Source organism: Bolinopsis microptera, chromosome 2 (genome assembly GCF_026151205.1).
Source record: "Bolinopsis microptera isolate Bmic1 chromosome 2, MBARI_Bmic_1.0, whole genome shotgun sequence".
Lineage (NCBI taxonomy): Eukaryota > Metazoa > Ctenophora > Tentaculata > Lobata > Bolinopsidae > Bolinopsis > Bolinopsis microptera.
Window position 1 is genome coordinate 17,487,985 of NC_087073.1, and position 13,068 is coordinate 17,501,052.

The 13,068-nt window shown below is 43.9% G+C and overlaps 1 protein-coding gene across 1 annotated transcript in view; it reads right to left on the reverse strand.

Moving 5' to 3' along the window:
• The window catches only part of LOC134811364 (uncharacterized), a 28,580-nt gene extending 24,129 nt beyond the window's left edge, over positions 1-4,451 (reverse strand). Inside the window, exons 1-5 of the mRNA XM_063818157.1 lie at positions 4,331-4,451; positions 1,304-4,039; positions 702-1,150; positions 485-571; positions 168-324 (exon numbers count right to left, since the gene is read on the reverse strand). Coding sequence (XP_063674227.1) covers positions 168-324; positions 485-571; positions 702-1,150; positions 1,304-4,039; positions 4,331-4,353 — 3,452 coding nt within the window. The 5' untranslated portion in view covers positions 4,354-4,451. The remainder of the gene's footprint in view (positions 1-167; positions 325-484; positions 572-701; positions 1,151-1,303; positions 4,040-4,330) is intronic.
• Between the last annotated feature and the right edge of the window lie 8,617 nt (positions 4,452-13,068).

Below are 13,068 nucleotides of genomic sequence, written 5' to 3' on the forward strand. Positions count from 1 at the left end.
AATGCCAGTGTATGGGTACAGACACGTCATGCTGGAGTAAATATCACACCCAGCTTCTCCTGAGAACGAGGATACAATTTTTTCTATTTTGAAAAGAATCTATAACTAATAAATCTACGACTGCAGGTACAAATTTCAATTAATATATTATATAAAATATAACTTACTCAATAACAGCGGAGACAGCATACTGCTGCAGGGAGTTAAGAGGACAAGCCAGCTTACCCTCCTCCATATCCTCCATTCCTGGCATTCCGGAGCAGGTATAGGCAGCATCGTAGTACAGTGTGGGCACTGGATGGTAGACAAACACTTGTCCTGGCTCTGTGAAGGGGCAGGGTTATGTCTCTAGTATATCTGTACAGTTGAAGTCATACTGACTTCACAACGATTTTAATTTTAAGTAGGGTCATTAACTTTGGTTCATTGAAGTTGGAAATAACGCTTAAAAAGCACAACGCTTTAAAAATGTGTGTTCTCAAACCTCCTAGGTATTTCTCAGAGTTGTCATACTCCAGCATGACTTTAACGAGGGTGACTGACTTTGGAGATGGCTCAACCGTCACAAGTTCTGAGGGAAGAATTTGAATAGCCACTTGAATTATTTACGTGTGGTGACGTCTGTGTGCGAGACTATTAAAAGATATTGTCTTGTACAATTCAGTTTGAACACAAACAATGAAATAGTAGAACTGACAAACCTTCAGTGGTGAAAGAGCCTGTATTGACATTCTCCAGGTCCTCCAGTTGAATTTCCTTGAAGAGGGAGGTGGTAGGTTTGGTTTCGTAAGTGGTAAGTGTCTCCGATACTCCGTCAACTGTCCTGAATCTTGTGGGGTCAGTTGCCATCTCGTCATCACTGGCTGAGGTGCCTTCAGTAACAGGATTGGTACCTTCTGTTACAGATTTTGTGCCTTCTGTTACAGATTTTGTGCCTTCTGTTACAGATTTTGTGCCTTCTGTTACAGATTTTGTGCCTTCTGTTACAGATTTTGTGCCTTCTGTTACAGATTTTGTGCCTTCTGTTACAGATTTTGTAGGTTTTGTGACAGATTTTGTAGGTGATTCAGACGAATCCTCAACTTCTGTGTCAGATTCAACATCCTTACTTAGGAGGAATACCGTAGGGTCAGGCACATCCTCACTCAGCCTGGGTGATTAGGAGTTTAAAAGGAAATCTAAACAATTGTTAACGTACTGTTATACCGTCAAATTTGGCAGGAAAGTTCGATTATTTTAGACAATATCTAATAATTAAACTCAAAATCCACAGTCATTCAAGTTGACAACACATTCAACTCACTGGTCAGGAATACAACCGTCCATATCTCCAACAGTACACTCCATCTGACAAACAGATCCAAACATATGTTCAGGGAAGTCATAACTTCCTGTATCTTCCCACTTCAGATGGTTGGGACTGTTCTTATCGTACACAACAACAGTGAAGTCAGCATCCGTCTCCTCCATATAGGTGTTATCAGGCTGCTCCAGACCCCAGTTTGTGTACTGCAGTACATCACCTCCACTCAAACAGAAGAACTCTCCATCAGTATAGTAGTCTGCAAATCCTAACCAGGAGGTAGACCTGATAACCTGGTTGATGGTACCTTGTTGTAGTTTGTTTTGAGGACACGCTAGTATCATCTCCATATCAGAGCAGCTTATCTCCGCATCCCAGAAATTAGTGGATGAGCTCACATATTTGAACACTCTTCCTGGGGAATTGTTGTAGTAGGTTATCAGATAATCGTTCAGACTTGTAAAGGAGGTCTCACTGGAGGAACCTGATGTCATGCTCTTATCTTTCTGTGTTGGGACTTCGGTTGGATTTACCGCGTCAGTTTCAAATATTTTCTCTGTCGTTGTAACAGGCTCAGTGTTCATGTACACTTTGGTAACCTTTTTGTCAGCCATATCTTCCATATCACCAGAGACCTGTTCAGTGGGCCAATCAGTGTTAGTGACAGGTAGTGTAATAGGAGCAGAGGTGCCAGGTTCTGCTGTCTCCGGCAGTAACAAATTGTTAGGGATACAGTTCCTAGCACTACCCACAATGCATTCCTTGCTACAAGCGTAGTGGTGTTCAACCTGTGGTGTTTCATCCATCCATCTGCCGTGGTACTTGGTGTTTGGAAGGTAGATCATGGACACGAAATCTCCCTCTGGAGATCCCCATATTTTGTTATCAGGCTCAGTTGGAAGCCAGGCTTCAAAGTTCTGTTGACTCCCGTCCATACATACAAAGGAACCCTCAGTTGTAGTGTCAGAGATACCCAACCAAGTTGTGGCATTAATCTTGGACGTTATGTATTGTTGCTGTAGGTTATTTTGAGGGCACGCGAGCTTCATCATCATCTCCTCGCATCTATCTACAGCGTCCCAGAATTTAGTCTTCTCATAGATAACAGAGAAGATAGCACCCTCTCGGTCAATGTGCCGTCCACCAATCTCTATTGGAATGGGAGGCTCCTCTGTGCCGGGTAAAGTTTTAGCTTCCCATGGTTTGGTTAGGAGGTCACTTTCGTCAAACTCCATGATCAAGATGTCAAGTGCTTCTAATAGTAACGGGCTCAGATCAACTTGAGCAGCTCTAATAAAGACATTTACATCAAGATCAGCTGGGAATGACAGAGGAATGCAATCTGATATGACTCCCCTTGCTTTGCACGGAATCTCACACACGTATGAGTATCTCACTGACTCTGGACCGATGCTCCATCTTCCGTCAGGAGTTATGATAGCTGCTAGCCCTTTTCTGGGTCTGGAAGCTCCCTGCCAGTTCGTAATATCTAGCATATCTCCATCAAGACATCTCTCCTGTCCCGTGATACCAATCCACGACAAGGTGCTGATTTGAGACTTTATAGCGGATTGATGCCACGAGTTCCTGGGACAAGCCAAGGATCCACCCTGAGCTTCACAGCTAGCAACCGCCTGGGCATAGGTAGCAGGGACATCGGTAACAGAGAACTGCAAGCCCCTAACTTCATCAGCTAGTCTCAGAGTACTTCTCCCAACGCTGGAGATGTCATCAGGGACACATGAGCTGTCACTTCCGACTTCACACTCTTGTTCACATACTCCAAACGCTCTACCACCAGCAGTCTTCCATTGTCCGTGTAGTGAGGATTCAGAGCTGTACGACATTACGACCGTGCTATCAGAGCCTCTCTCTGAAGCAAAGTTTCCATAATCCAACGTGTCTCCGTTAGAACATCTCACTCCAGATTCGTCAACTCCAAGCCAAACATCAGCCATCATTTCCTCCGATAATCTCTGAACGACAGCCTGCTGCTCAGTGTTACGTGGACATGCGATGTGACCCAGAATCCTGGGGTTCTTCCTACAAGCCCTATCCATGGCCCTAAAACTAGCAGAAGTTTTCACACCAATGTACTTTCTTCCCTTACCTCCAGTAACTCTCTGGTTCCCACTGATCACCATATATTCTGGCCATGACTCGGGATTAGGATCAATCTGTTCAGTCGAAGCGTCTACATCAGTGACATAGACCTTCTTAACGTCGGAGAGGTCATTAGGGAAGCACTGCTGACTACTACCAGTGGTGCAGCTAATCTCACACACTGCTGGTAACTTATAAGTGTTGAACTTGAGAGCTCCTTTAGCGACCCATGTTCCGTCTTCCTTCATAGCCACATAGTCAGCCTCAGTGTCTCTCTCAAATTTGTTCAAGGCTTCACCTCCAGCAAAGTTATTCCAGTCAGCAGTTTCACCGCTGGTACACTTGAAGACACCTTCCTGCATCACATCACTCACTCCTAACCATACTTCAGATCCTCCAGCAGTCGTCTTTATCATCTGGTTCTGTAGCTCATTCCTTGGGCAGGCCATGTTACCTCCCATTACTCGGCATGCAGCCAGGGAACCATAGTAAGCTTTAGTTTCAGAGGCTAGTCGGTAGAAGTTTCCAGATAACCCTGCTGGGATCTCGTAACGCCACGAGCCAGACTCTCTTGGTCCATCACTCATATCTTTTTTGAAGAATATCATCGCGTCAGGGGCATCTTCTTTCAATCTGAAGAAATAAAAGTTTAACCTTGTGTAAAAATTAATGGACAATAGATGGCTTTTGATTTTTTTAAAGAATGCAGTTTTAAAAAGAATGCAATATGTATACTATCCATTTTTGATGATCAGTATTATTGCTTCATCATGATCGTGAAATGAATCGTGTAATCGCTCATTTTGATCGTTTTAATTGTTATTAAAAATTATCCTGCATGTCAGGTTAGCACTTTCTTGGAAATTAGAGCAAAAACTCATAAGTATCATTAATTTCTGGAATTGAAGTGCTAAATATGCTCACTGGTCAGGAATACAACCGTCCATGTCTCCAACAGAACACTCTATCTGACAAACAGCTCCAAATTTGTATTGTGGGAAATCATAGCTTCCTGAATCTCCCACTTCAGATGGTTGGGACTGTTCTTATCGTACACAACAACAGTGAAGTCAGCATCTAAATCCTCCATATAGGTGTTATCAGGCTGTTCCAGACCCCAGTTAGTCCAGCCGATCTTGCTGGTGCCATCAGCACATTCCCATTCGCCATCAGTATAGTAATCAACAAACCCAAGCCAGGATGTAGTCTTTAACATTTGTCCCATAGCAGCCTGTTGGAGCTTGTTTTGAGGACAAGCTAACTTCATGTTGTCCGCGGAGCAGGCAGCTTCAGCGTCCCAGAAAGTTAGGGAGGAGCTCAGATATTTGAACACTCGTCCGGAGGAGGAGCTGTAGTAGGTGTTTAGATAGTCGTTAAATGTCATTCCACCGGGGGAATCAGTGTCGGTGTTATCTCTACTTCCCACTATAGCAGTGTACACTGAGAGAAATATTATTACTGCATGTTACATTAAGACTATTTATTTTAACAAGTAGACATATTTTTCTTAGCATGAACTTTTAAATGATGTAAAAGTAAAAGTTGTAGTAGAGATAAGATATAGCATGAACGATGTACAGAGTATAACTCACGAGGATCAGGGTTCGTCACAGTTACTACTTCAATATCGTCCACTTTGTTGGGAATACAGCCCTCGTCCAAACCAACCGTGCAAACTGTATGGAATAGTTCGTATTATAAAATTAAAACAAAGCATGTATAATAGATTCATCAGCTAAAATTAATTTAATAAGTGTGTAGTTTTAATAGTGAGGATGGTTTGTCTCAAGGACAGCTAGCAATTAATAACTGATGACTCACCAAATTGGCAGACAGCGTTATATCTGTAGCTATTACTAGAGAGGGACCCTCTCATCTCCCATCTTCCAGTGCGGAGGAGGACGGAGAAATCTGCGTCATCATCTGACATGTACTGAGGGACGGTGTGATAAGTCAATTTAAATTATGAAACTTTATTTTGTTGAGCCCAAGACTCAAACATTACGATATTTAATAACTTAACAAGGCAATAGTTCAACAGAATGAGAAATGAGTATCAAGGATTTTACGATTTCAAAGTCTTTAATTTTAATAACTCACAGCGTTTTTAGGAACTCCGTCTTTAAAGTTGGTGTAAGGAACATCAATGATGTCAGAACAGCGGTAGTTACCTTCGTCTCTTATGTCTTGATAACCGATCCAAGTTGTGTCCCTGGACAAGGAATTATTTTAGTTACATTGAATGAGGTTACAGATCCAGAGCAGACACTTGAATATTTCCGTTTGTTACGTTTTCGGTTGATAATAATTTGTTTTCTGTTTCAATCCAGCACGAGTACAAATGAACCACTCACTGTATCTGAGTTGCACTAATAATGTAGTTCTGGAAGGAGTTCTTAGGACAGGCCAGAACACCACCATCTCTTCTACAAGTAGTGACTGCGTTGTAGTAGGTATCAGTCCTTCCAACATAACTATACTTAGCACCAGCCACTCCACTCCTGAACGACAGGGATACTATCCCTCCACTGGCTTGTATCATCTTCAACACCACCTTACCAGTCTGACCACCCTGATCTCCACCATCAGGTGATCTATCTCCACCCTGGTCTCCACCATCAGGTGATCTATCTCCACCTATAAGCTGGGCAGTGAGTCGTCTTATTGTTTCCCTATCAAGAAGAGACCGGATATTGGCCATGTTGAACTTGTCTACTCTCAGTGAGCTAGTAAACAGGTAAATGGGAGTTCTGGGTAACCTCTCCGAGATGAACATTATGTAGATCTGAAATTAAATGATATGAAGAATGATCTTAAACTAAGGCAAACTAGAAATAATACTTTTCATACGATAACAATTTATTTCAGAAAGGTAAGAAAATTTTCAAATTGGCATGACCGCTGATAGCCAAATATAGAAAAAGAAATTTACCTGTTGTCCGTAAGAAGAGTAAATAATAGAGCTCCTGGGACCCACACTGAAACTCCTCACATCCTCTCCATTAGTATCAATCTGAGAAACTTCCCTGGAACTAGGATCGTAGATATACAAGACCTTGTCTCTCAGGAACACATACTTCATTAGTTCAGAGTGGTACATTATACTAGTCTCCCGTCCGGTTATAACAGGGTATCTTGCTACCTCTACTGATGTAGACTGGGTAGGTGTGCCTTGTTGGTACACTGTTCTAGATCCAGAACCTTCTCTCCAGAACAGCTTGCTGTGGGTGAGATGCAAGTTAGTGGGGTCTTACAGTAAACTTGCTGGAGGTCAGGAATAGACCGCAAATTCAAACAAAATAATTGAATGCGAGTTAAAAACAAAAGTTAAAGTGAATTAGTAAGTATGGGATGACTACTAACCCAGTAGTAGGACTATAAGACAGTTGGGACGGTTGACTGAGAGAGGAGTACAGAACAGTTCTAGTTCCTGACAATACTTCAAACATCTCAACAGTTCCCTTTGTCTTATCGGTGAAGAATATTTTCTTGTTCCTGGAGAAATTATTGAGTTTATAAATACCAATATTTTTATCAACTTGTTAACTTTAATGTACATTATACGATACCAGATAAGAAATAAATATTTAATAGCTAAAATTAAATCAGTGATTACTACAGAAATCAAGTTAAATTTGAAGATTTATTTGCAAACCTGGGATCATAAACCATATCTCCAACACTGTAGATATCATTTACAATAGTAGTTGGGCTAGAATAACCGGCCAAATTGTCCTCAACAATCCTGATGTTGTCTTTAACGTAGTACATTTTCTGTGTAGCTAGATCAACAGCAACCATCTGTGCTCCATCTCTCTCTACCACCTGTTGACAATATCATCTTCAATAACTTTTCAAACATCAATGCTCATTCAAATTAGAAATCACGTAGAAATGTTGAACCGTCAGATCTAATTCCTACCATAACATAAAAATAAACTGATGAAGAATGATAAAAGACTTGTGATCCTACCTTAGTGTCCATCATGTTGTCCTCTCTAGCCCTGACTAGTTGGTTGTTACTGATAAAGTACACGTATCTCACGATGTACTGTTTAGTTTTAGAGGCTATCTGATCACGTGAGTAGGAGTTGGGTCCGATAGAGGAGATGTCAGATCTGACCGGGCCTAGGTCTACTTTCTCTCCTGATTCAGCTAGGTAGATGTAAACCTACAAAATAGGTTAAATGTTATTTATGCAAACTGAACTCATTATAAAAAGGGTGTGCAGTGATATTAATCATTTGCGAAATCCCTAGCCAATAAATTATCATCCGAGAACTTTACCAAGAAAATTGATAAAGCATTGTTATAAAATACTAACCCTGTCGGCTGTAGCGTAGAAAACACCGCCGAATCTAGGAACAGCTCTAGATATAAACCTGACAGAGCCTGACTCTATCACTTCTACCCTTCTGGTTTCAAAGCTGTACCTCATGAACCGACCATCCCTCAAGAAGTAGAAGAAACCACCGGAACCTGTGTTCAGATAAGATATACTCCTCTCTTTGCCTGTGAAACTGTTAGGTAGATCAATAGTTTGCTGAGTCAGATCTCTGAGACTTAGCTGAATAAATCTGAGAGAACCTCTGCTAGAATCCATCCACATCAGGGTTCCATCTTCCCTGACACTCAAGGTCCCTGATGCTGGTGATTGTCCTTCAGCTACAGTTCTCTTACTGCCTGTCACCGGATCATACTCCACGATATTAGACTGATCAGAGAAGTAAATCTTTCCGGAGCTCACCAGGTAGACTATATCCCCGACCCTGGAACCAAGCTGGATAAGTTTTCTGGTGGTGACAATATCTCCACTCCAGTTCTTCTGATAAATATATCCGTTGTAGAGATAGTAAACTACCTGCCTTGTAGGGTCCAGTTGAAGGTTAGTGAACCCTTTAATGTCTATAAAACTGTTACTCCCGTCAGGTTGGGTTATTGTGATCTGGTCTGATGTTACTGAGTAGGTGTAGTCAGCTTTCTCAGGGTTTCCTTCCGACATTGTGTTCTCTGTCTGAACACCCTGGTCTCCACCATCAGGTGATCTATCTCCACCCTGGTCTCCACCATCAGGTGATCTATCTCCACCCTGGTCTCCACCATCAGGTGATCTATCTCCACCCTGGTCTCCACCATCAGGTGATCTATCTCCACCTATAAGCTGGGCAGTGAGTCGTCTTATTGTTTCCCTATCAAGAAGAGACCGGATATTGGCCATGTTGAACTTGTCTACTCTCAGTGAGCTAGTAAACAGGTAGATGGGAGTTCTGGGTAACCTCTCCGAGATAAACATTATGTAGATCTGAAATAACATGATATGAAGAATGATCTTAAACTAAGTCAAACTAGAAACAATACCCGCTATACGATAACAATTTATTTTAGAAGGGCAAGTAAATTGCCAAATTGGCATGACCTCTAAAAGCCCAATAAAAAAACAGAAATTTACCTGTTGTCCGTAAGAAGAGTAAATAATAGAGCTCCTGGGACCCACACTGAAACTCCTCACATCCTCTCCATTAGTATCAATCTGAGAAACTTCCCTGGAACTAGGATCGTAGATATACAAGACCTTGTCTCTCAGGAACACATACTTCATTAGTTCAGAGTGGTACATTATACTAGTCTCCCGTCCAGTTATAACAGGGTATCTTGCTACCTCTACTGATGTAGACTGGGTAGGTGTGCCTTGTTGGTACACTGTTCTAGATCCAGAACCTTCTCTCCAGAACAGCTTGCTGTGGTTGACGTGCAAGTTAGTGAGGTCTTACAATAAACTTGCTGGAGGTCAGGAATAGACCGCGCAAATTCAAACAAAATAATTGAATGCGAGTTAAAAACAAAAGTTAAAGTGAATTAGTAAGTATGGGATGATGACTACTAACCCAGTAGTAGGACTATAAGACAGTTGGGACGGTTGACTGAGAGAGGAGTACAGAACAGTTCTAGTTCCTGACAATACTTCAAACATCTCAACAGTTCCCTTTGTCTTATCCGTGAAGAATATTCTCTTGTTCCTGAACAAATCAGTCAGTTCATAAATACCAATATTTTTATCAACTTGTTAACTTCAATGTACGATACCAGGTAAGAAATTAATCATTAATAGCTAATATAAAATTAAATCAGTGATTACTTCAGAAATTAAATTTGAAGATTTATTGGCACTATCCGTCGCGGAGTCGAGTCCGCGGCGGAGCCGCCGGACTCCGAGCGGACTCCGAGCGGACTCCGAGCGGACTCCGGCGGAGCCGCCGGACTCCGAGCGGACTCCGGCGGTGCTCCGCCAAAATGTATTTACAGTGGACTCGAGTACATTTTGGCGGACTCCGAGCGGAGCCGAGCGGACTCCGAGCGGACTTTAAAGTCCGCCGCGGACTCCGAGCGGCTCCGCGGCGGCTCGGCGGAGTGTCCGCCGCGGACTAAGCCACTAGGCGGACTCCGGTCGCCGCGGACTCCGGCGGAGTGCTTGGCGGACTCCGCCGGACCTCTCCGCCAGACTTGAATCCGGCGGAGTCCGGCGGAGCTTGGCGGACTCCGCCAGCTCGGCGGACTCCGCTCGGAGTCCGCCGGACTCCAACAGAGTCCACTGACTTCCGACCTCCGTCTTCCGACCCTCGGCTAAATTTGTCACGTGACATACAACATAGCATTTTGCAATATTGTGGTCAGATGAAAAGGTCGCTAGTGATAAACCTTAACCATTACCCTCACAATGTCAATAGTGTACAACTCTAGTCCTAACTTTGACCCTATAATGTATAAACGTTGACCCTAACCCTCCACCAAACCGTCCGCAGCGAAATATCAATGTCATTGACTGGTCACGTGACCAAAACAATTTTTGTCATATTATCTCATATGGGGAAGCGTTTTTAGCAAGCAAAAATACGTCGACCATCACAGGACGACGCCAGCCAGCACTCTCTACGCTTTTCGAGCTCCGATCGTCCTGTGACGAAGTAAGGACGAAGCCTGAGGTCCTCAGGTAACATCGACCACCGATTGAAAATTCAAAGATTTTTTGACATAAAGGTCAAATGTAAAACTAAAATCTTGATGTTGATTGATTGACGACGTCAATTTTTGAGCACAGCGCGAGCGCATGCGGAAAAGGACCGCGTAGCTAGTCAAGATGTTGATAAATATTTGGCTTGTGGCGCGATGTGTTGCTCTAACTATAGCCCTCTCGCTTGCAGTAGCGCGCGACCGCCGGAGGCGGAAATGACCTGGTTAGCTAGGTAAACGCGATGTGCCTTGTAGGATGAAATCCTACTAGCTGACGCCATTCGCAGCTGTGCTGCTCGCTGTACGTCAGCAATCAAAATTTATACGCGTATCCCCCGTTAAGATGTGCCACTCGACGCGCCACACAATTTTTCTCGTTGCTCGTCGCACGTCGACAAACAACGAAGCTCGCGTTGCGACGCGCCGCGCAATGAGCTGCCAGGCTAGGACATCGTCCTGGTCCAACAAATTTTGGCGAGCGATTTTCTCCACAAATTTAATGAGGGCGCCGACTTCCACTCTGGCTAGGTTTCTTTTTACCCAGCGCGCGTTCCTTAATGGGATGAGGTAAAATTAGGTAAAAAGAATCCACTGACTTGGCCAGAGTGCTTTCATAAAACTCTATTACTAGCTTAGCGTTGTAGGATTATATACTTTAATTTCGGATCGAGTGAAGCGAGTGATACACATTACTTTGATTAAACTCATGCTGATCACAATACAGTACAGGGAAGTGGGTAACACGGCTTGCAGTCGCAGCTGCGGCTCCTCGCTGGCGGTAATATTTCAATGAACAAGAATTAAGAAAAAGATAATTTAAGAAAAAGAGAATTTTATTTGCCACAGAATAATCAATACATATAATATACTTTTTAAAAAAACTTCAAAATATATTGTTAGTTCATCTATCGTTCATAAGATGGGGTACTCTCAATAATCAAGTACATGAGTACCCGACCCGCCGCGCCACGCAAGCACCACACTGCAATTGAAATTGGAGATGTAAGCATAATGGGCGCGGGGGCGCCGCGCACGTGGATCGAGCCGGCCCACGTACCCAAATTGCAAATGCAAATGTACATGTCACAATGTCACACTCACAGTCACATTTATTAATTTCTACACAATTTATTCATTATACTTATCTGCCCACGAGTGCTGGTATCAGTTTGTGTCTTAAGACACTCTCTAGTGGTCTGAATAGTTCTGCTATGTTGGGAATGGCGAATGGCGAATGGCGAATGGCGTCAGCTAGTAGGATTTCATCCTACAAGGCACATCGCGTTTACCTAGCTAACCAGGTCATTTCCGCCTCCGGCGGTCGCGCGCTACTGCAAGCGAGAGGGCTATAGTTAGAGCAACACATCGCGCCACAAGCCAAATATCTATCAACATCTTGACTAGCTACGCGGTCCTTTTCCGCATGCGCTCGCGCTGTGCTCAAAAATTGACGTCGTCAATCAATCAACATCAAGATTTTAGTTTTACATTTGACCTTTATGTCAAAAAATCTTTGAATTTTCAATCGGTGGTCGATGTTACCTGAGGACCTCAGGCTTCGTCCTTACTTCGTCACAGGACGATCGGAGCTCGAAGAGCGTAGAGAGTGCTGGCTGGCGTCGTCCTGTGATGGTCGACGTATTTTTGCTTGCTAAAAACGCTTCCCCATATGAGATAATATGACAAAAATTGTTTTGGTCACGTGACCAGTCAATGACATTGATATTTCGCTGCGGACGGTTTGGTGGAGGGTTAGGGTCAACGTTTATACATTATAGGGTCAAAGTTAGGACTAGAGTTGTACACTATTGACATTGTGAGGGTAATGGTTAAGGTTTATCACTAGCGACCTTTTCATCTGACCACAATATTGCAAAATGCTATGTTGTATGTCACGTGACAAATTTAGCCGAGGGTCGGAAGACGGAGGTCGGAAGTCAGTGGACTCTGTTGGAGTCCGGCGGACTCCGAGCGGAGTCCGCCGAGCTGGCGGAGTCCGCCAAGCTCCGCCGGACTCCGCCGGATTCAAGTCTGGCGGAGAGGTCCGGCGGAGTCCGCCAAGCACTCCGCCGGAGTCCGCGGCGGACCGGAGTCCGCCTAGTGGCTTAGTCCGCGGCGGACACTCCGCCGAGCCGCCGCGGAGCCGCTCGGAGTCCGCGGCGGACTTTAAAGTCCGCTCGGAGTCCGCTCGGCTCCGCTCGGAGTCCGCCAAAATGTACTCGAGTCCACTGTAAATACATTTTGGCGGAGCACCGCCGGAGTCCGCTCGGAGTCCGGCGGCTCCGCCGGAGTCCGCTCGGAGTCCGGCGGCTCCGCCGGAGTCCGCTCGGAGTCCGGCGGCTCCGCCGCGGACTCGACTCCGCGACGGATAGTGCCGATTTATTTGCAAACCTGGGATCATAAACCATATCTCCAACACTGTAGATATCATCTACAATAGTAGTTGGGCTAGAAGACCCGGCCAAATTGTCCTCAACAATCCTGATGTTGTCTTTAATGTAGTACATTTTCTGTGTAGCTAGATCAACAGCAACCATCTGTGCTCCATTTCTCTCTACCACCTTTTAATAATATCATCTTCAATAACTTAGCAAACATCAATGCTCATTCAAACAAGAAAACAAGAAATCACGTAGAAAAGTTGAAACGTCAGA